The following is a 24054-nucleotide window of genomic DNA, read 5'->3' as shown; positions in this document are numbered from 1 at the left end:
CCAAAGTCTTGTCAACTCTCAGCATACAGAGCACAAGGCTTGCAAGAATGATAACAGCCTGAGACACTTATTAGATATGTGACTCTGGGCAAGTCATCTGATTTCTGTTTATCTCAATTTTCTCAAATGAAAAATGGGGATAATAATAGAAAAGTCCTCCCAGAGTTGTTATGTGTATCAAAAAAGGGAATTTTTTCCCTTTGTAAAATGTCTAGAACAATCCCCAACATGGGCACTTAATAAAACACTTTCCCTTTCTTCCTTTCTGCTTCCATAGCATCTTTCTCACCTATTTCTGCTACTAGCTCTCTTCACATTTAATCATCCTAGTCTGGCCCCTGATCAATGGATGGAGAAAAAGCATCCTAATTTCTTTTTCTTCCTCCAAACTCTTCCTTATTCAGCCAAGCCATTCTCCATATGATAGCTGAACTGATATTTTAATACACAGATCACTCCCCAATTCCAATAGTTTTGGGGGCTCCCATTGCCTCTAAGATCAATTATAAACTTCTCAGCTTCATATTTGAAGCTTTTCATTACATAGCTCCAGTCAATCTTTACAAACTGATCCCTTCTTCCTCACACTCTCTACGTTCTAATCAAGCTGGTCTATTTTCTAGTCCATCTCCCATTAATCACTCTTAGCATATCTTTCCAAATAACCCCAAAGGTTAGTGTTTCCCTCAAAATTATTTTGCATTTATTTTGCCCATATTTTGTGTTCATTTTTATGTGTTCACATCATTTTCTATAATACATTAGAATATTAGATCTTGAGGGAAGGAACTTTCTTTCTTTGGCTGACATATCCCCAGTGCCTAATATAGGCATATTAAGCACAGCATAGGTGCTTAATACCTACTAAATTAAATTCTTAGACTATTGTCATGTGACCTCATCAGTCTATTACCAGGAATTCACTAAAAAAACTAACACTTAAAAAATGTTACCTAGAAAACCCACTTAACTTCTCCGTATTCCAAGAAACACTATAGATCAGTAAATTGCAAAGAAGATAAGAAAGTAAATTGGTAGAGAGTGCTCCCTGTATTAATACAAATTTAGTCTTTTATTTCTTTTTTCTTCCCCTAAGCAGTATCTAAATATAACAGGTGGGTAAACATTGCAGAATCAAAGTGATTTACCAACTATTCAAAAGTATGGTCTTTACTGTGCACAAAACATTGGGAAAGAATGATACAGGACATAATCCCTGGCTTTGTGACACTAAATTACATTAAAATAAACCAAACATTAGCCACTAACATCCCATCTTGTTTATATTTTATAGGTTAAAAACAAAACAAAAACAAATACTTTTCACAGCGATTCAAACTGAAATTTTCTTCAACACTAAGAACCCAAGAGGAGAAAAGTGAAAATAAACAAAAATAGAAAGGTGAGTCACGTCTACTTAAAAGTTATACCCATGAAAGTCAACTTTTTCAAGGCTTCATAAAGAGATGCGAGAATAAATCTCACTGCAATGCAGATAGTGTACACTAGCTTTGCTCTTGTACATCCCCATGACCACATGACAAGGAGCTTGAGAGGATATGTGGTAGAGAAGAAAGAGATTCCTGATGTCTTAGAACTTAAGTTTAAATTCTAGCTTAATTTCCTACTTCTGTTGCCTTGGGCAATTCAGTTCTCTGAATCTCCTATTTTTCATAATAAAATGAGGGGGAGTGAGTGAGATGACTTTTTAAAAATCACTCCTAGCTCTAAATCTAAAGTCCTGTGACCATAAGAAAATTGGGGGGGGAGGGAGGTGGACCCTGAGAAGGAAACCCTAGTTCTAGTTCAGAGGTCAAAACCTAAGGGGACAATTGTGAGGCATTTATTCAAGTAAACTATGTATAACATTGTCCACACCTGGATAGCAAGAATACAGGATTTGGCTTTTTCTTTGTCTCCATTACCTCCCACAATATCTAGCACATAAATGGTCACTGAATGCACTGACTAAATGGACACCAGTATCATCATACACAAATTGGAATGTTAGACAAAATGGTTTCCAAAGTCTCTTCCAGATCTAAATTTTAGGATTCTTAAACTACCCTGAGTAACTAGCAAGAAGAACTGTATGAACAGCTGAAACCCATAGGCCCAACCTCCCCCCAAACCTGGTAATTCTATTACCCACAACTACTAGGTGCACAGATGATAATGATAGCTAACCCTTTATATTACATTTCAAGGTTCTAAAGCATTTTGAATTATCTCATTTGTTACTGATCAATAATCCAGAGAAGAAATCACTACAGATATATTTTTAGAGAGGATTAGACCTTAGATTTAGAAAAATGCCAGTAAGGAAACTCCTTCTCTCAATGATGTCTGGGATGCTGAGAATGAGCAAGTTGCTCACAGTAGCATATAAAAGATTTTTCTGGGAGGTGAGACCTCAGTGAAGGTTGTTTTGACTCAATATGGCTCTATCTCTCTATTCTAGATCAGACTGCATCCGCCTGATTTTACAGAAGGAAAAATGAAGCCAATGGAAGTTAAATGGGCTGGCCAGCTTTACACAGCTAATATAGATCAGCAGTGAGATGGGAATCTTGAAGGCTTCTTCACATCCAACTTTAGCTCTCTAACCCATTATGGGCCACTATCATTCAAGCAAAAAAAAAAAAAAAAAAAAAAAGGCACCAAAGCAAGAATCAAAAAGCCTGAGATCCAGTTCTGGCTGGGCCACTCAATAGCTGTATGACCTTAGAAAAATGATGTCATCTTTCTAGAATAGTTTTTCCTCATCTGTGAAACAAAAAGGTTTGTGTCCATGTTGATTATGTGTTGTTGTTCAGTTGTTTTTTTAATTGTTATCTGACTTTTCGTGACCCTGTTTGAAGTTTTCTTGGCAGAGATATTGGAATGGTTCGCCATTTCCTTCTCCTTTACAGAAGGAAGTTTGAGGAAATTGAGGTAGACAGGATTAGGATACCTGCCCAGGGTCACGAAGCTAGTATTTGAACATAGGAAGATGAATGCTCTTGACTCCAGGTCTAGCAATCTACTTACCTGCTACCAAGCTGCCCACAGATGTTGATTACAATTATATAAATGGGAAAGTATACGCCTTTGAAGGGAGAATGAACAACGAACAAAAAGAGAAAATGGTGAACCACTGACAAGTTGTAGATAACTATGTAATGAAATTCAATTTTAAACTACACATCTTTGGAATAAATACCTGAATTTAACTGAATTATAAGAGTTCAATGGTTTTATTGTTGGCTGAAGTTCATATTAAACGTAAATATAAATAAGACAAAGTAATTAGACAATCACTAAGTATCTTGGAGCCTGTTTAATTTTAAAATCTGTAATTCTCCTAATATACTGCCATCTGGATCTAAAGATAACCCTGTTCATCCATCATTAATGGAGTGTCTTAGAATAGCATGTTGGTCAATAATGACATCAGAGAATAAAATATTGACAATGATCAGAAGTGAAATGTAATGCTTTTGATATCTCTGGTCTAGAGAATTCTCAATAAGTAGTCCCCCTTTACCAAAGCAGATTGGTATCGCCTCTGCAATTACACCATGTTGTTTGGGGCAGCAAAAAGTTACATGAATTGTCCAGAGCCAACATAAATGTAAATGATCATAATTTAGTTTTTCATTTCCTTTCTCCTTCTTTATAAGAGATGATGTAATTGGATACCCCAAAATTATGCAACAGGAAATGTAAATGGGCATATTTAATTTATTTTTCATTTATTTTCTCCTTCTTTATAAAAGGTGCTGTAAGGAATTGGATAACTCAAAATTTTGCAACAGGAAATGTAAATGGTTATATTTAGTTTATTTTTCATTTCCTTTCTCGTTCTTTATAAAAAAGTACTGTAAGTAACTGGATAACCCAAAATTCTGCAACAGGAGAAAAGAGAGAAATAAAAGTCTTCTCTAAGAGCAAAATATGAATTGAATGTCTCATTTCAAAAGACTGACAAATTGCAACTTAAAAGCACCCTTAGCATTTGTGCATCAAAGCCAAAAGACCTAGTTCAAATGTTGCCTCTGTCCCACAGCTGATACATATGAATAAAAGAACTAAAATTGAGGGTACAAATGAGCAGCGAATTACTGTAAGTGAATCACACGTAAAAGTAACATGTGCACAGTAGCAAAGCACAAACCACATTAGCTGGAAAGGAAGCACAGATTCAGTAACATGTCATGTACCAGTGGCCACCATTTTGCCAGTAACAAAAGCTTCCTATATAGTTCCAACATTCATTAAACTCTACACAGGAACAGCTCCAAATGCTGCCTAAATTGATCTCCTGCTACTCAAAATCATTGTGATAATAGAGATGCTGGAAAATGAATGCATATGTCTCAAGTGGAAGTTCCTAATGATTTTCCACAGCCAAAGTGACCTGGGTTACAATGTATATTTAATAATTCAATTGGCAGTAATAAAGTCACTGTGGGTATTCCCCTTGATGGAAAGAGATTGCAAGCCCTCTAAAATATAATCAGATGGTCTCCCAGAGTCACTGAAAAACCTCACTGTTACCCTAAGGAAAAACTGGCCATTAGGCTCTGCTCACTCAGCTAGGCGGGCATCCAAGACAATATACGGTGAGCCACAGTGAGGTGATATACAATACCAGACAGAAAAATATGTATGTATGTATGCACTGAACTAGAGCACCCCTTTGGAAATCTGGTGAAAGCTATGGAACACCTCTCACAGGGTTTTTTGGTTTTGTTTTGTTTTGTTTTTTTTTAATTTAAGGAAATACTACATTCTTTTTAGATACCAGTGAAAATAAAGATGTATTTTTTTTTCTCATGCAAGTTTTCAGATCCCCTGCTGCAAGCGATTGATAGACTATAGACTCTAAGAATCACTAGTTTATAATATGGAAATATGCTTAAAATGATTGTACATGTATAACCTGTATCAGATTGTTTGCTGTCTTGGAAAGAGGGGAAGGTAAGGAAGGGAGGAAGAAGAAAAAAAAAAGATCTGGAACTCAAAATTTTACAAAAATGAATGTTGAACATGTAAAATGTATGGGATTGCCTGTCATCGGGGGGAGGGAATGTAAGGAGGGGGGGATAATTTGGAAAAATGAATACAAGGGATAATATTATTTTTTTAAAAAATTACTCATGCATATATACTGTGAAAAAAAATTCCAAATTAAAAAAAAAAAAAAAAAAGAATGTTGAAAAATATCTTTACATGTAATTGGAAAAGTAAAATACTATTTAAAAAAAAAAGAATCTCTAGTCTACTGCAATGGTTTCAAAGAGAAATAGAAATGGGGACCGCTAATCCATACATAAAAGCATCTATATAGGCCACATATTGATTGAGTTTTAGAATGTATTGTTGCATGTTTTTTTATTGTGTTTTTATTTATTTTGTTAAATATTTCCTAATTCTATTTTAATTTGTTTCAGGCAGAAATAGATTATACTGAAGGTCTCATGCAGCCCTCTGGTCTAGAGAATTCTCAAAGAGTAACCCCTCCTTACCAAAGCAGATTGGTATCGCCTCTGCAATTACAGCATGTTATCTGGGGTAGCCAAAACTTACATGAATTGTCCAGAGCCACACAATTTGTAAGTGTCCAGGGATGGCCCCTGGAGCCATTTCTGGCTGCCCCACAGCAGGCTGTCTTATATATAATTATTAAGAGTAAAAATGATGCCATCATTAATGTTTCCTCAGTATTGAAGAAAGCAAAATGCTCTTTTTAACATGTTCTGTAATTTAGAAAATTTACCTGTCTGCTGCTTCCACATCAAAACAGAATCGTCTATCAATAGAGTCAGTATGCCTTTTGGTACATTCTTTCAAAGAGAAAACTTCTCCATCACCCTGTTAATGAGAAGAGAAAGTATTTTTAGAATCAAGATATCAAATATCAAAAGAAATCAACTAAAAATTAAGAAAACAATCTATATAAATAAATAAATACTACACATTTTACCTGAACTCATTCTCTTTCCCCAACCCCAAAACCACTTGCTTCCAACTTGGCAATTTCTCTTAGTGACCTTCCCTATTTCCAACTCACCTAGATTCCCAATCCCAGATTGTCTTAGAATCTTCCCTTTTTTACCTGCCCCACATTCAGTGAGATGCCAAAAACTTGTGAGATTTCACCTCTGAAAGACTCTTCAACTTTTTCTCTCTGTTCTCAAAATCACAGCCTGGTTCACCATCTTATTTCTCTCTAGACAATTATTCCAATAACTTCCTTACTGATCTCTCTGCCTCTATACGCTCTCTCCCTTCTCCAATGCATTCCTTTACAAAGTGGCCAAATTAATCTTCCTAAAGGACAGACTATTTCAACCCTAATCAAAAACCTTTAGAGGTTTCCTTAGCCTGACATTTAAGGTCCATCCCAATTTAGCATGAACTGATTTTTCCCCAGTTTTATTTCAATTACTATTACCCATACACATATTCTCATTCCCCTCCGTCTGTCTGTCTCTCTCTGCCCGTCTGTCTCTCTCCTTCCCCCGTGTATCTGTCTCTATGTCTCTCTCTCTCATCTCAACGCCATCTCTTTGCTCTGTCTGTCTCTGTGATCACTCTCTCTCTCACATCTGTCTGTCTCATCTCTCTGTCTCTTTCTCATCCCTCTCTATCTGTCTCTGTCTCTCATCTCTCTTATCTTTCTATCTCTGTCTCTCTCTCTCTCATCTCTCGGTCCCTCTCTCATCTCTCTGCCTCTGTCTGCCTCTCTGTCTCTCTCGCCCTCCTCATACCCTTACATCTAAAGGTACTCTCTTCTATCTCAAATCTCCTTCACTTCTATCGCACTCTATCTTTGATTATATGTATTGGCTTATATTTTATATACCTTTTTTAGTGTATATTCCTTGATGGTGAGGAACGATGCCATTTTTAGCCTCTGCATCCCTCAAGCTTGTCAAAGCTGCTATCACACATTAGCTGCTTAAATATTTAGTGAACTAAAATCTGGTCCTTTCAACAAAGTCTCTTTTTTTAAGAGTCAGAAAATTATTCATTTAGCCTCCCCCCCCCAGGGCTTATTATCCAAACGTGGTCAGTTCTGCTCTTCTACATTTTTTTTTCCTTTCTCGTATTCCCATGACAAAAATGTACCAGACCTAATTCACCACTGCCAAGTATCAAGGATTACATAAGGGTTACATCATCTACCCCATCTTCCTGGAGCACAACAATATACTTACAATCTTCCCCCCTGATCGGTGTTCAAATGGAATCATGGTAAACTTCTTTGCCGCCTTCCGGTACATGCAGTAGTGTTTAACCCAACTGGAGCCAAACGGAGCAGGCCCTGAAGCAAAGGGACAATTTTATGCATTTTAATGATGAGGAAAAACATAATTCACAGCTCCTCTGTATAATCAGCAATGTTTTCTGCTCATATGTATTCAGAGTGAGGGGAAAGAGGGAGGGAAGATGGAAAGGACCAAAAAGCAACATTCTCAAATGTGTCAGCAATATTGCTCATACAAGTGAACAAGTTAACTTCTGATAATGCACTCAAAACTTAATTCTCATTTATATTTGATACCTTGAAGGGAAAACAAATATTTAGAGTAAATGTACTGCCTTCTCTTTAACCCTGCCATTACTCAGAGAGTAAGCAACATAAGCATACCAGTAAGTCCTCCTCTTTGCCAAAGAGGAGGTACATTTGCTTATCTCTTCTCTGGGACTCATCTTGGCTACTAAACTTATACATCTCAATGCTACTATTTAAAGCTGAGGAAACTTGGGCTCAAAGAGTTTAAGTCATTTTTCCCAAGGTCACAAAGCTAATACATGTCAAAGGGTAATTCAGAATAATTATCAGTCAGGGATTTCAATCCATGATGACTCCAATTCCAATATTCTTTCCACAGAACCACACTGCCTCCACATCCACAGCAGCCACCGTGCAGTAAACCATCTCCTTAGATGAGCTAAATCAGATGCAGTATAACTGACAGGCCTTAAGAAAGTCATCGAGGTAGGGAATGTCTACCCTGAACCTATGGAGACTTCCCCCCAATGCAATGGGTGGATGAGAATCACTTTTTCCAATAGTCACAAAGTTGGCTGAAGCAGTTGCTGTGGAGAACTTAAAACTTAATCAGTCATCATCAAAGATACTGAGGTCATCCACTATATTCTTGGTAAAACAACAGCTTTACTTTTTTCTTGCCACTGGATTTTGATGACTCAAGAAGAGAGAGTGAGGGTAACAATTTAGCCCAATTCCACCTTACTAAAATCCAATTTACAAGTCAAAACAGCAACCCATAATGTCACTGGTCAAAAACAAAGGATGAGCAATAATAACAACCATCTCTACATTCCATAAAAGCTCAGAACTAAAGATGAAAGATAATGTGGGAAGCATAAGAAAAAATAAAAATCATCATGAGATTGGACTGGTTCTGAATACAATACTCCCAGAGCAGCTAAGAGGCCCACATGTAGACCCATCTGCTGAGAGAAATCTAAGAATGAGGCACTTCAAATCTCTTTTAGTCCAATTCTTTTTAAGTCCTTGAAGGCCAAAGGGCATGAGTCTGAAACTTATTAGAACCTTTCAAACTCTTGATCATCTGGTCATCACTTCTAAAAGTTTTAAAGTTCTAATTTATATGCCCTAGATTTTCACATAAATTCACTAGACATGACAGTTTCATCAAGAAAAATCATCGATGGCTTTTCAGAAGACCATGATTGATTCCTTGGTGATTTTTCCTCCCTAAAACTGCACAACTCAGCCAACCTGACTGCAAAACTCCATCCAAATCTGAATATCTGCAAATGAAAGGAAAGTGGATGATGAGATAGCTTTCCCAACGTCGATTTTATATTTCATCCAAAGTACGGAGGATATTTAACTGCCTCTACAGTGTTCTAAGTTCTTAAATTGGTCAGTTAAACTGAAGTACTGCAAATCAGTCATAAATGGTAAGTGAAAGGAAGGTTTTGAGCTGCCCTGATTACAGTCAACAGGAGGAGAGGGAGAGACTGTAAATAAGGAACATTCTCGTGTTTGTACCACCAGGCAATCAGGACGGCCCCTCAGTCCCACAGGTGAAAAAGGAAGGCTCTGATCTCAGCAGTTAAATGATACTCAACAGTTAACTCTGATTGGATCTAGGGATTTCTGAATCTCCAATTACATAAATGTACCACATTCTGGGACACACAGATATACTGAGTTTCATCTTCCCATCTTGTATGAAAAAGATGGGAAGGCACTTGGAACATCTCTTGACTATAGGATTAGAGCAAGAAGGAATGGCTTGAACGGTAGCAGCGCTTGGAATCTCTTAGCAAGAAAGCTAAGGTGGATTGCTTGAGCTTCAACTAAGCTGAAGTTGGCTGGGTTAATCAAATGTTCTTATCAAATCTGGCCCCAATATGGTAAACCCACAGGAGTGGGAGGAGGGGAAGGAATGAGTTGCCCAAGGGATGCAAGCTGACCAGTAAATACTCCCCGGATGATCAGGAGTGAGACTGGACCTAGAAAGATCCTCAGTACTTCCAGCAAGATAGAGAGACTCAAGTCTCCAAAAAAAGAGCTATGATTACACGCAGAAAGTAGATGCGAAAATAATTTCTGGGTTGGGATTTATTGCCTGTCTCATTTTTTTTTTAGATTCCATTCTATATTTTCTATGATCAATGCCTCCAAAGTTGAAAGCCTGAAGATCACATTCATATGTACGTGTGTATAGAATACTCCTAAATACTCTATAGACGTTTGACCCTTTTGTCTTATTCCTGTGTTTTTGCTTTCTGCTCATGTATGACTTTACATTAAAAGAAATAAGTATTAAAGTACATATTGATTCAATATAAGAGAGAGGAAAGGAGATAGGGAAGGAAGGAGAGAGGGAGGGAAAGAGAGAGAGAGAGAGAGAAAAAGAGTGCACTATAAAGAACCACTGACATCATCTAATTCAATCCTTTCTTTTTATTAATGAGGAAATTGAAGCCCAGAGGAATTAAAGCACTTGTTCAGAATCATGCAGGTAAAAAAACAGGGTAAAATTCCTTTCCTCTCGGCTTCTTAGTCTTTTCAATCATGTCCCCTTTTTGCCCCAAAAAATTTGATGGGACCCCAAGTGTATAGGTATATAAATCAAAAGTTACTGATAATAAATCATAATTTCACAATCTCCACATTCAATTATGCTACCCCCATCTGGGGTCACCACCCACAGTTTAAGAAGCTTTGCTCTTTAACATATGGCTTCTTCTCCCAACACTTTAGTCAATCTAAACTATACCATGTTGTTATTTGTACAGTTATCCTGTGAATAATGTAGGAAAGAAAAATAATAGAATAAAGGAGAAGATAAGTAAATGTCCTAAATGTTCTATCAGTCTATTTATCTATCTGTGCTTGGGCTATTTTTCTTAGTACTAGGGAAGGAAATGGACAAAGAAGATGATAAAGAGTCAAACATCTAAGCACATTTCTATAAAAAAACTAGTCCCTCTATCATCTGACAGAGTTGGAGAAGATCTTGGAAACGATCTAGTTCCATGTTTTTATGTGACTAGGTCAGAGATTTTTTTCATGCAAGGTACATGGAGCAGAGATGTGTAAAATAGAATCCCACAAGAACTCATCATATCAAAGTTCAGCTCGGCAATTCTCTTACTTTTTTCTTGGACATAAAGGTAGCCTTCCACTGCAAACTGGCTGGCTCTCTTATGCTCCATGGGATTTTGTCTGATTTTATTCATGAGATCTTCCACTTCAGATCTTGTGCCTTCAAAACGATTCCTTGTCTAAAATGAATGAGAGGCAAACATTAAGAGACTTTTAATGTGATATTGGGGCAAAACTTAAAAATCTAGATCAATTCTCTGGAAAAACAAAGATATTAATCAAGTTCTCTATACATTTATTCAGCTGTCCTCCATCTTTTAGGTCATTTATATGACATTTCTTTTTGAAAAAAACAACAACTACCCTGAAAGCTAGTTAATAGAGAAAAATAAGTCAGAAACTAATGGTATTAGGGTTTTTTAAGCTGTACACATGATTGTACAACCAAACTCATGGTCATTAGCACCAGGCACAGTCAAAATCATTCAAACCTTAAGCCAATAAATAGGCTGCAAAATCCATATTCAAGCATTTCTACCCCCTCAAAAATTTAATTGTATTTAATTCATGTGGGATCTGGAATAATGGGGTATTTGCAAAAATAAGTCGAGCTTCAAAGTGATGGAAAATAAAAATGCAAGAAATAGAAAAGGTTGAGGTCTTCCAACATTCCCCTCTAAACAACTTTAAAATAACATTTCAAATCAAATTCTGGAGTGCACAGACAACAAAAGGTCAGTAAGCCATTCTTCCGGACCAAGAAAATGTAGAAAGTTAGAGAGATCCATTCTTTTTGTACAGCAAAACAACTGTTTGATCATGTATACATATATTGTATTTAATTTATACTCTAGCATATTTGACATGTATTAGCCAACCTGCCATTGGGGGGGATAGGGGAAAAAATTGGAACAAGAGGTTTGGCAATTGTCAATGTTGTAAAATTACCCATGCATATATCTGGTAAATAAAAATTATTAAATGGAAAAAAAAAAAAAAAAAGAAAGAGAGATCCATGACATGGGAGTGGAGATTGGCCTGGAGCCGCCATGGATGAAACATCAGTGGTAGGACTAGGCAGTGGTGATAGAAACAGCAGTAGCTTTGGGAGACCTTAAGCCAGAGACAGTAAGAGAACCTGGAAACTAGTGAAATATTCCCCAAAATATGGAACTCAGTCTTTATCTCCTCCTTTTCTCTATACTCTCACTTCTGACAAGTTCACATGTTCTCGCAGCTTTATGCAGAGATTACCAGATCTATATATCTAGTCCCAATTTATCTTCACAGTGCCAGTAACATATTTTCAACTGCCTGAGGGACATTTCCATCTATACATCTCACCAGTACTTCAAACATAGTAATTCCAAAATTAGACTCATTATCTTATCCTCTAAATAGATCCATTCCTCAAAACTTCCCTATTTCTGTTGTGATCACTCTTTTCCCCAAGTAGACGAATTATTTTTCACTCTTCTTTATCATTTCCTATATTCAAATTATCAAGTCAGATTGATCCTTTCCTCTTTCCCACTCACTGCTATCATTCCTAGCTCAGACCCTCCCTACTTCTCAACCAGACCATTACATAATAGCCTCCCAACTGATCCATCCTACCTCAAAAGTCTCTTCTCCTCTCCAATCTTTCCTTTTCACAGCTGCAAAAATAGTTCACCTATTTAAATAAACTTGAACATGTCATGCCATTCCCAATTTTCAATAGTACCTCATTGCCTATAGTATAAAAACATTACCTCCGAAGCCTGGCAGGAGTTTATAAAAAGCCGTATTAAGATCCCCTGTCTCAATGTGACTACAATGAAATTCTCTGCATGGCTGTCAAGCTAGACTTGGAGTTCTGGTCCTATCCCTTCCAACCTCCAATCTAAGCTATTATTCACATGTGCCTATGTCCTCATCACCACCTACAAAAATGTTCTGCATCCTTCAAGACTCACCTTAAAATTGCGTGTATGTGTCTGGTATATAATATGTATATGTGTTTTCTCTCTCTTACTCCCTCTCTCCTTCCCTCCCTCTTCCTCCTCCTCTTTCCCTTCCTCCCTCTCTTCTTTCCTCTCCCTCTATAGCCTTCCCTCCCTCCCTCCTTCTCTCTCTTGTTTTCTCTCTCTTCTTTGAAGTCTTCTCTAATCTCCAAAACTAACACTGATTCCCTTCCCTTCTCAAATTTCTTGCAAGGCTGGCTAAACTGAGACCTCTCCTATGTCCTTATCACATGCTACCTCTTTTTTATTTATTTGTATTAATCTCCCATTTATTCAATCTCTCTTCCTGCAAACTGTCCTCCCCACAGCTGTCAAAATATGATTCTTAAAACACAAGTCTTTCCAAGTTACACCCCTTTTAAGATGCTCTACAAACTCCTAGTAACAAATACAAGATTCACTTTGGCATTTAAAGTCCTTCACACTCTGACTTTCATCTATATTTCCAGACTAACTGTCCCGGCTATTCCCAATTAGCTACATTTCATCTCCTGCCTCAGTGCCCCCCATTTATCTGAACTTGTTCTAGGCCTACAGAATCCCTCATACCTTACCTTTCTGCTTCTTGGAAGTCCTAGATACCTCTATTAAGATTCAATTTAAGAAGTAACTCCTACTTAGGATCTTCCTCCTTTCTTTAGATTTGAGGAAGCTTCAAGCTTGGTGAGAGCTTGTTTCTATTTTAAATATTCCCCTTTAGTGAACTCCAGGGTTGAGACAAAATGAGTCAAGAGAAAATGTATCTTCTTGGTTATACTTCATACTCCAAGATTCAGCTAATCCATTACAAGCTCAAAGTCTCTATGGGGCCTTGGACTACAGGTTAGAGCTCTAAGATGCTTAAAGATAAGTACTTTTATTTTTCTTAGCATCTCCAATGCCTGGCATATTGAAGGTACTTAATAAATGATTGTTGAACTATTTTCAAGATAATGATAAATGTTGGAGCAGACATGGGAAAACGGGGACACTAATCATTGCTGGTGGAATTGTGAACTGATCCTATCATTGTGAAGAGCAATTTGGAATTATGCCCAAAAGGCTAAAAAACTGTGCATTACCTTTGATCCAGCAGTGTTTCTATTGGGCTTATATCCCAAAGAGATCTGAAAGGAGTGAAAGGAAGGCACATGTGCAAAACTGTTTGTAGCAGCCCTTTTTGTAGTGGCAAGAACCTGGAAACTGAGTGGATGCCCATCAATTGGAAGAATGGCTGAATAAGTTGTGGTATATAAATGTTATGGAATATTGTTCTGTAAGAAACAGCCAGCAGGATGATTTCAGAGAAAACTAGAGAGACTCATGGGAACTGAGTAAAGTGAGCGGAACCAGATCATTGTGCACAACAACAACATGATTACGTGATGATCAACTGTGATGGACGTGGCTCTTTTCTACAATGAGGTGATTCAGGCCAGTTCTCACAGACTTGTGATGGAGAGAGCCATCTGCACCCAGAGAGAGATAGGGGGAATGAATGTGGATCACAACATATTATTTTCACCTTTTCTTGTTTGCTTGCTTTTTGTTTTCTTTCTCAATTTTTTTTTGATCTGATTTTTCTTGTGCAGCATGATAATTATATCATTAACTATTGGTAATGGAAATATGTATAAAAGAACTGCATATATTTAACCTATTCTGCATTACTTGCTGCCTAGGGAAGGGACTGGAGGAAAGGGAGGGAGAAAAAATTTGGAACACAAGATTTTGCAGGAATAAATGTTGAAAGCTATCTTTGTACATATTTTGAAAATAAAAATCTATTATTAAAAACTAACTAAACTACTTTCCTTGATAAGTTTTAAATTCCTTGAGGACAAGGATTTAGTTTTTAACCTTCATATTCTTAGAGCCTAATGTGTTGGCAAATTAGACATATAATAAGGGTTTGTTGAATTAAATTTAATTAATGCAGGGAACTGCTGATATAAAACTGTGATATATTTCAAGTAAAAAATTACTACTACACATTTTCCCCTTTCTCCTTCTACAGGAAGAACTGTCACTGGGCAAGCTTATCACAAGAGAAAAATGGTGACATGGTACATTTCTATAGATCTGATTAAAGCAATATTGAACAGGAAACTGATTTGTGTGGGCCTGTTATAAAACAAATGAACAACCTTAGTAAAGGGAGGTTAGCTCAGTTCCTAATTAAAAAATTACTGTTCCTTTGATCACAGAGGCCTGAATTCTCTACCATTCTTCTTTTCTCATTTTTCTAGCTTTCTTTCCCCAATCTACTTTCCTTTCTGACCTCTATTCCTTTTTCAACCCGTTTTCTTCTTTTTTTCTCAGCCCTCAGCTCCTTCCAATTTCTTCCCTTCCTTTCCTTTTCTCAATTTCAAGCATCACCTGGATCCCCCTTGTAGAACTAGCAACTCATTCCAAGCAACATGGCAATAGAACTCTGAAAAACACCAGATTTACTACCAACAGGCAATTGTCTAGTTAGTTATTCCTCAGCAATTTCTCTCAAAAGCTTGGAAAATAGCATCTGTCATATCCTCAAACGTAATCATGTTGCCAGATTACACAAAAAGCAGTGGCTGACCTACAATTGAGAAGATCATGGAGTTGAAAAGGACCTTGTAGAAGCTATTGAGTCTAAGTCTTTCATCTGACATATGGGGAAACTGAGGCTGAGAGCCATCAAGCTATTTGCCCAAGGTCTCCGGCAGGATTTGTGCTAAAGTTTTCCTGATGGGCTGCAGGATCCATCGCTCTGCCCACTTTACCACCTCACAAGTTCCATATCACTATGGATGTACACAACCATGGACTAGAATACATTACATTGAATATTTTCCCTTTTCCAATGTATTTTAAGGGGAAAAAAGTCCATAATTACTCAGGCTGTAAATTATGTTTAAGAAATTACAAGTGTGTAACCTCAAATTATCTTAAAGTTTGAAAGTATTTTATCTATATTCTCTTAATTAATGCTCATAAAAACCTTGTTAGAGCTGTCTGAGAATATAAAGAAATTAAATGATTGGCTGATGGATACACAGCTAATATGTCAGGGATACCACTTTCCTACCTACAAAGCTATCATGATTCACTACTCATAAAGATCCTATTTTGTAAGGGGTTAAATGATTTGCTCTTAGATCCCACATAAATGGATATCAAGGGTAAGATTTAAACTGGACAAAGATTTGGGTTGATTTGTCTTTTTTTACCCAGTAGCTAGCAGTGCTCAGCACACAGCAAGTGCTAAATAAATGCTTCCTAAGTGAAAATGCAAACAAGAACAGTATTCAGCACCTTGGATATACCATAGTACTGGATGGATATAGGGGACTCATTCAAGAATTGCACAAGACAGACAAGCATGAATGAGTCATAATGTGCATGACTGGGAGAAATAACTACCATTAATGGAATCATCACTCCCTCAAATGTCTGTTATACTCTTGTTCTTGTTTTTTTGTTTTTTTTTAAGGTCACATCCTTTTCTGATCACATTTTATAGGAAGTTACTTTTTTCTTTTAAAAAAAATTTTTTTGGAAATTACTTTTTGAATAAAAAAATAAAACAACCTTATCTTGCTTAAATTCCTGCTCATTCATCCAACTTTCTCACTAAGTAATCTCATCAGATCCCATGAGGTTAACTTTCACTTCTATATGGCTAACTCTTAAGTTTGGATATCTGGTCCCATTAGACCTTCAAACTGGAAATATCAGAGATAGCTCAAACTCCAAATGAAGTCCAAAATTAAACTCATTTTTCCCCTCTCACTTGTTTAAACTTCCAAACTTGCCAAAGTCATAATCATCCTTCCAATTCCCATGTGCATAATTTTGATGTTACCTTGGATTTTCTCCATTTCCCTCATCCCAGCAATCTAATCAGCTGCTAAAACATGCTGTTTTCCACCTTCTCTATAACAACTCTAGCATCCAAACCCCTCTCTGTATCCACAAAGTTTAATTCAAGAACAGTTTCCCAACTGCTCAAGTCCATAGAGCAGATGTGACTTTATCACATCTAATCAATTACTTCTAATCAATTAACTCAGTATTTTCTTAAAAACAAACCTATGTCCAAACCATCGTTCCAGTCTCAATGGACACTATTCAAGGCAAGTCTTCCATAACTGTAAAGCACTCTCTCCTTACCTCCATCTCACAGATTACCTTTTATTAAGATTCCATACATCTCTCTTTTTTTACATGAAGTTTTTCCCGATTCCCCTCAGTTTATGACTACTGAATGTCTGTATGTCTCTCTCTCTCTCTCTCTCTCTCTCTCTCTCTCTCTCTCTCTCTCTCTCTCTCTCTCTCTCTCTCTCTCTCTCTCTCCTTCCCTTTGTATTTCTTTAAAATCAACTACTTTGTATTTACTTATCTCTTTACAATTATTTACAAACACTCTCATTATAATTATTCTGTATATACTAGTTTGTACCTACTGTCTCCTTGTGATGAGGGATAGCTTCATTCTTTATACTTCTATCCCTAGCACTTTCATAGTGGATGGCCCAAAGGAGGAACTTAATAAAAGCTTATTAATGTGAACTTAACATTAAGCAGGAGAGCTTAATGCTTATTGATTGATAACCTGAAGAGAAACATCTCCAAATAAATGGGCCAACTAATGGGCAATTTTTAAAAATACTAAATATAAAATCAGGGCACTCATTTAAAGTTCAAAATTTTATTAGAAAAACTACTAGACACCACTAGGTGTCAGGGTTTGCTTAACTCTCAGCTACCAGAAAACAAGCTTTCTATCACACCATGGATTACCCAGAAGATGGCAGTATGTCACTAAAATTTCCATATTCCTGCAATCTAGACCAGTATGTTGATATTTTTTATTTATATTATAAAATGACACAAAACCACATTTTTCAAAGAGTCACGGATGTCTTATTTATGAAAATCCAAAGCATCTCTTTAATGGCTATTGCTGGCAGGGTCTCACCTTCTGAATGTTGATCTGTAGCTCCATCTTGTAGTGGTTGAAATCTTTGGCAAGTTCATGGCCTTGATGGTAGAAGGTGAACATTCCCTGAAAGAACGACAGCATCTGTAACACACACACACACACACACACACACACACACACACACACACACACACACACACACACAAAGACTTCATTAGCATAGGAAGGAAAATGCACAATCTGGGAATTTCACTAAAATTAGACTTTTTACTAAAAAAATGGTGCACAGGAGAACAATATCCATACACAAGGATATATATGAGAACAATCTCCAAGGCAATCCCAATAAACTTTTGATAAAAAATGCCATCCACATCTAGAAAGAGACTATAGAGATTGAGTGTAAATCAACACATGCTATGTTCAATTTTTATTGTTCTTCTGTTGTGGTTTTTCTCTTTTGTTGTAATTTGTCTCTTCCAAAATAATTTATAAAGAAATGTATACTAAAAAGTTAATATATGTGTAAAAAAAATGAAATAAAATACATATGTGAAGAGAAAAAAAATTCCTCACATGAATAAAATTTAAACTGGAAGAGAAAAAAATTAAATAAATGAAAACAATGTCAAAAGGCCATCAAACATAGATAAATCTGAATGGTCAATCTCCGTCCTGCAGATGAGGTGATGAGAAGAAGGGGAATACAGTTATGGAATGTCACATACAATACCAGATGCGATCATTTATTGAGTTGTGTTGATTAGAATTCAAGTTAGAGTTCAAAGGGGATGAGTATAAATACATAGCAAAAATGATGTTTTTTAAAGTATCAAAAAATAAAATAAAAAACCAAATTTCCTCTCTCAAATCCTTCTTTTCCTAATCATCCATAATTTTAAAAAGAAAGAAAGAGAGAGAGAAAAAAAGAAAGAGAAAGAGACAGAAAGAAAAAGAGAGAAAGGGAGGAAGGGAGGGAGAGAGGGATGGATGGAGGAAGGGATGGAGGGAGAGAGGGAGGAAGGGAGGAAGGAAGGAAGGAAGGAAGAAAGGGAGGGAGGGAGGGAGGGAAGAAGGGAGGGAGGGAGGAAAATTCCTGAGATTTCAATGATCTCCCTGTTAAAGAAACTCTCTCTACCAGCACAGGCCTGTATTTGCTCTGCAAGTTAGTTTTAAAGGGCACAGAAATATTTTAAGGGACATGCTCAGGGTCACATGTCCAGTAGATGTCTGAGGTGGGACTTGAATTCAAGTCCTTCTGGCATTGAAGTCAGTTCTCTAGCCATTAAAATCAAGGTGCCTCTCACTGAAAATAAGTTGACTAGAACAAGAAATTCCTTATGTTTCAAGGATCAGTCTCTGACAGGATTCTTAAAGAATCAGGAATAAATACCTGGATATCAATCTTGTCTCCAACATTTCCAAGTCATATGAAGCCAATTTCTAAGTCACTCACTATCTCTAAATAAATCATTTCCCTTGCCCAAAAAAATGGGATAACACCTATAGAAACTGCCTGGAAAAGCTATTTTATATCTTCAAATTATTCATATCTCTAATTTCTTGTGGAGTTGTAGAACTTTCAGATCTAAGTCAATGACAAAAAGAAAAGTCATGGAAGGGGAAAAAAATCCGAAATCTGGCCTTGGAGAAGCCTGTTTTGGACCTCAATGCCTTTATTTGTAAAATGAGAGGCCCGGGGGCAGCTAGGGGGCGCAGTGAATAGAGCACCAGCCCTGAATTCAGGAGGACCTGAGTTCAAATCTGGTCTCAGACACTTAACCCTTCCTAGCTGTGTGACCCTGGGCAAGTCACTTAACCCCAGCCTCAGGGAAAAAAAAAAAGAGAAGCCCAAGATAGATCACAAGCCTTAAAGGGAAAGGAATTCTACAGTTTCAATGACCCAATAACCTCACTGATAAGGAATTCTATGATTCAATGCATTGATAAGGAGTTCTAGGGATTCAATGATCCAATAAACTCATTGATAAGGAGTTCTATAATTTCAATGACCCAATAATTTCTACTGATTCAATGTCCCAGTAACTTCATTGCCATAAATTTATGTCTTTGTTCAAAATCATTTCAGCCATGTCTGACTCTTCCTAATTCCATTTGGGATTTTCCTGGTGAAGATACAGCAGTGATTTGCCGATTCCTTCTCCAGTTCATTTTACAGATGAGGAAACTGAGACAAACAGGATTAAGTGACTTGTCCCAGGTCACATAGTAGTAAGTGTCTGAGACCAGATTTGAATTCAGGAAGAGGAGTCTTTCTGAGTCTATCCACTGTATCAGCTAGTTTTTCAAACTGGAAAATGTAGGTAATATAAAAATAAAACATAACAACAAAAATGTATTTTAAAATAAAGTGTATATATGTGAATACTTACTGGTTCCACAAACTCAAACTTCTTTCTTTCTTGGATCTCTTGAAGCTTGCACACATATTCAAGAGACAGCTCATAGAAGTGTTTTCGATTCTGTTCCACTTGGATGTCTGCCTGTATTCAAAGAATGCAGATGGGTAAAATTACAGACGCTGGAAAGATGCTCTCCATGTGATAAGGTGGACTGACTACACAAGACTGCTTTTTTTAAAAGACTGAACAGCCTCACAATATTCCTAGTCCTTCTATACGTGGAAATAGCATACCTCAATTATCCAATACTCTGAGGACAGAGCTTCTTTTAATAAAGCTAGCCTGGGCATGGAGGAGAGCCAGGGGATGCCAGGGAGTGGTTCTGATGGCACTGTCCCAGTTATAGCCCTCCTAGGGACAAACTAAGGCTCTGCCGAAGGGAGGGTGAGACACCTGGTTCCCCTAGTGCTAGTGACTTCCTTCTGAGATTATTTCTCATCTATTCTGCATAATTTTTACAGTTTTTTATTTTTTTCTAGTTACATGTAAAGATAAAATTTAACATTCATTAAAAAATTTAAATGAGTTCCAAATTTTTTCCTTTCCTACTTTACTTTCCCCTCCCTAAAATGATAAGCAATTTGATATTGGTTGTATATAAGTAATCATGAAAAATGCATTTTTATATTTGTCATGCTGTGAAAAAAATTACATAAATATGCTTCAATCTACATTCAGATTCTATCAGTTCTTTGGATGTGAATAGTTATTTTTCTCCATGATTCTCTTGGAATTTCTGAGATCATTATTGCTAGGAATAGCTAAATTATTCATAGTTGATCATTGTACAATACTGCTATTACTGTGTACAGTGTTCTAATTATGCTCACTTGACTTTGCATCAAGTCTTTTTTGAAGTCCAAATGCACAATAATATTCCTTTACATTTATAAACCACAACTTGTTTAGTCATGATCCAATTGAAAAACATTTCCTCAATATCCAATTCTTTGCCACCAAAAGAGCTCCTATACATATTTTTGTAAAAATAGATTCTTTCCTCACTTTAAAAAAAATTCTCTTTGAGATACTTAGTAGTGATATCGTTGGATCAAATATTATTCACAGTTTGCCCTCTAAGCATGGATCCAAATTGCTCTCTAGAATGGTTGGATCGGTCCACAATTCCACCAACAGTGCTTTAGTATCTCAATTTTCCCATATCCCCCCAATATTTATCATTTTCCTTTTCTATCATATTAGCCAAACTAATAGGTGTGAGGTGGTATCTCAGAGTTGTTTCAATTTGCAATGTTCTAATCAATAGTTATTTAAAGCTTTCTTTCACATAGCTTTGATTGGCCTGGGTTCAATGCAATGTCTGACTAAAACATAAATTCTCACCTCAAAATCTTTCAGTTATTTGAAGATTTTTAAACAAGTTTCCACTAAATCTCTTCAACAAGCTACATACCCCAAGTTCCTTTAAATATTCTATAAATGACATGGTTAGAAGTCAAATTTGCTCCAATTCAGCATTTTTGCTCCTTAAATATCAAGCAAACTTTCATTTTGCTTCCTATACACCTGCCTAGAGTTTAATTTTAAAAATCACTTCTTTGTACACACCTCTGTTCACTCTTTTTCTTCCAATCCTACCAGGTAAAAAAAAATCTTCTTGATTCAAGACTGGCATCTCTCCAGTCCAATTCCACCCAGGTGGAGCTCCTGCCACAAGAATCATCCAAAAAAGGCTTAAAACAAAGGAAAATTCTTTTTGCCACTGCATAGGAAGAGGAAAAGGGATGTAGATGCCATCCAGTGCCATGGGAGAAAGGCAGGAGATATGATCTTAAAATGTCATAATAAAACCAAAATGAAAATACTGACCTAGAAGACTGCTTCTATGAGAAGATAAGTTCTGGGTCTCAAATGACTCCCATTAACTTGTAAAACACAACCCATTTAAGAAGCCAGGTATTAGCTCACCAGGGGTACACAAATAGTGTACTGTATGATGCTGGGAAAGATACTAATCAATAAGAATATTTGTTCATATGATTTCAAAGCAAAATTTGACTACTGGAGATGATATCTGAGCTATGAAATAGCGAGCATCTACTTTTAAAAGACTAATAAGAAATAATTGGATAAAGAGAACATGATGGGTTTTTTTTTCCCCCACACTTTCAGTTCAAATTATTTTTGACCTTATTCATCTCATTTTTAAAAACTCAACTTAGAATGAACTGATCCAACCATTCTGTAGAGAAATTTGGAACTCTGCCCAAAGGGCTATAAAACGGTTACACATACACTTTGATGTAATACTACTAAGTCTGACCTACTACTACTACTACTACTACTACTACTACTACTACTACTACTACTACTACTACTACTACTACTACTACTACTACTACTAGGTCTGAATCCCAAAGATATCATAAAAAAGATATCATGTGCAAAGATATTGATAACAGATTTTTTATGGTGGCAAAGGACTGGAAATTAAGGGGATGCCCATCCATTGCAGAATGGCTAAATAATTTGGGGTATATGAATGTAGCAAAATACCATGTTTTATAAGAAATGATGAGCAGCAGACCTGTGGAAGAGGAATGAATTTATGTCCAAAGAAGAACTAGAGATCATTATTGATCACAAAGTAGAAAACTTTGATTATATCAAATTAAAAAGTTTTTGTACAAACAAAACTAATGCAGATAAAATTAGAAGGGAAACATTAAACAGGGAAAACATTTTTACAATCAAAGGTTCCAATAAAGACCTCATTTTCAAAATATATAGTGAATAGACTCTAATTTATAAGAAATCAATCCATTCTCCAATTGATAAATGGTCAAAGGATATGAACAGACAATTCTCAGACGAAGAAATTGAAACTATTTCTAGCCATATGAAAAGATGCTCCAAATCATTATTAATCAAAGAAATGCAAATTAAGACAACTCTGAAATACCATTACACACCTGTCAGATTGGCTAGAATGACAGGGAAAGGTAATACAGAATGTTGGAGGGGATGTGGGAAAACAGGGACACTGACACATTGTTGGTGGAATTGTGAATACATCCAGCCATTCTGGAGAGCAATTTGGAACTATGCTCAAAAAGTTATCAAACTATGCATACCCTTTGATCCAGCAATGCTACTATTGGGCTTATATCCCAAAGAGACCTTAAAGAAGGGAAAGGGACCTGTATGTGCAAGAATGTTTGTGGCAGCCCTCTTGGTAATGGTCAGAAACTGGAAATGACGATGCCCATCAATTAGAGATTGGCTGAATAAATTGTGGTATATGAATAGTATGGAATACTATTGTTCAGTAAGAAATGACCAACAGGATGAATTCAGAAAGGCCTGGAAAGACTTCTATGAACTGATTCTGAGTGAAGTGAGTAAAACCAGGAGAACATTGTGCAATGATCAATTATGACAGATTCAGTTCTTCTCAGCAATGCAATGATCCAAGACAATTTCCAAAAGATTTCATTCAGAGAAAGAATTATGGAGTCTGAATGCAGATCAAAGCAAACTATTTTCACTTTTATTCTATTTTTCTTTTCAATGTGACTAATGTGGAAATGTGTTTAATATGAGAGTATGTTTAATATGAGAGTACATGTATAAGTTATATCAAAATAAAAAAAGGAAAAGGGGGAGGGAGGAAAATTTGGAACTCAAAATCTTACAAAGATGAATGCTGATAATTATCATCATATGTAATTGGAAAAAATAAAATAAAATTAAGTTAAAAATTAAATAATTATTTGAAAAGAAGCTCTATTTATATTACTGAAAAAATGTGAAAATATTAAAATGCTGCCGAGACTAAGGAGAGGAAATCTATTAACTGATTTGGTTTATCATCTTTTTATAATAATCTCTTTTGTTACTATCGGTAAAGATATTCTCTAACATTATAATTTATAAGAATTAAATTATACATAAATAAGAATAAAATCAAAATTTCTGACTGCAGGACAAAATTAAATTGTATTTAAATATACAATATACAAATTGTATTCAAAATACAATTTGTGAAATCCAAATTTCTCCAGAAGATCCAAAATAAAAGAAAATTTACAAAGTTTCAAATTTCTGTAGAATTGGCATAGAAAAATTTGAAAACAGGAATGTTTGGCACAGACTACT

At 36.2% G+C, this 24054-nt stretch overlaps 1 protein-coding gene and 1 long non-coding RNA gene across 3 annotated transcripts in view; one reads left to right on the top strand and one right to left on the bottom strand.

Annotated features, from left to right (window-relative positions):
* Window positions 1-24054, bottom strand: part of ARHGAP10 (Rho GTPase activating protein 10) — a 340816-nt gene that overhangs the window by 175566 nt on the left and 141196 nt on the right. The window contains exons 6-10 of the mRNA XM_074273693.1: window positions 19906-20016; window positions 17549-17653; window positions 10653-10782; window positions 7206-7312; window positions 5762-5856 (exon numbers count right to left, since the gene is read on the bottom strand). Coding sequence (XP_074129794.1) covers window positions 5762-5856; window positions 7206-7312; window positions 10653-10782; window positions 17549-17653; window positions 19906-20016 — 548 coding nt within the window. The remainder of the gene's footprint in view (window positions 1-5761; window positions 5857-7205; window positions 7313-10652; window positions 10783-17548; window positions 17654-19905; window positions 20017-24054) is intronic.
* Window positions 8475-14697, top strand: LOC141546117 (uncharacterized). Of its 2 annotated transcripts, XR_012483243.1 has the most exons (5): window positions 8967-9072; window positions 9641-9705; window positions 9970-10016; window positions 13310-13431; window positions 14606-14697. It is a non-coding gene; the product is annotated as an uncharacterized LOC141546117 (long non-coding RNA). The 2 variants fall into 2 exon arrangements; XR_012483244.1 differs by lacking the exons at window positions 8967-9072; window positions 9970-10016; window positions 13310-13431 and adding an exon at window positions 8475-8946.

This window comes from Sminthopsis crassicaudata, chromosome 6, assembly GCF_048593235.1.
Source record: "Sminthopsis crassicaudata isolate SCR6 chromosome 6, ASM4859323v1, whole genome shotgun sequence".
NCBI classification, from domain to species: domain Eukaryota; kingdom Metazoa; phylum Chordata; class Mammalia; order Dasyuromorphia; family Dasyuridae; genus Sminthopsis; species Sminthopsis crassicaudata.
This window is presented reverse-complemented; position numbering and strand designations above follow the sequence as displayed.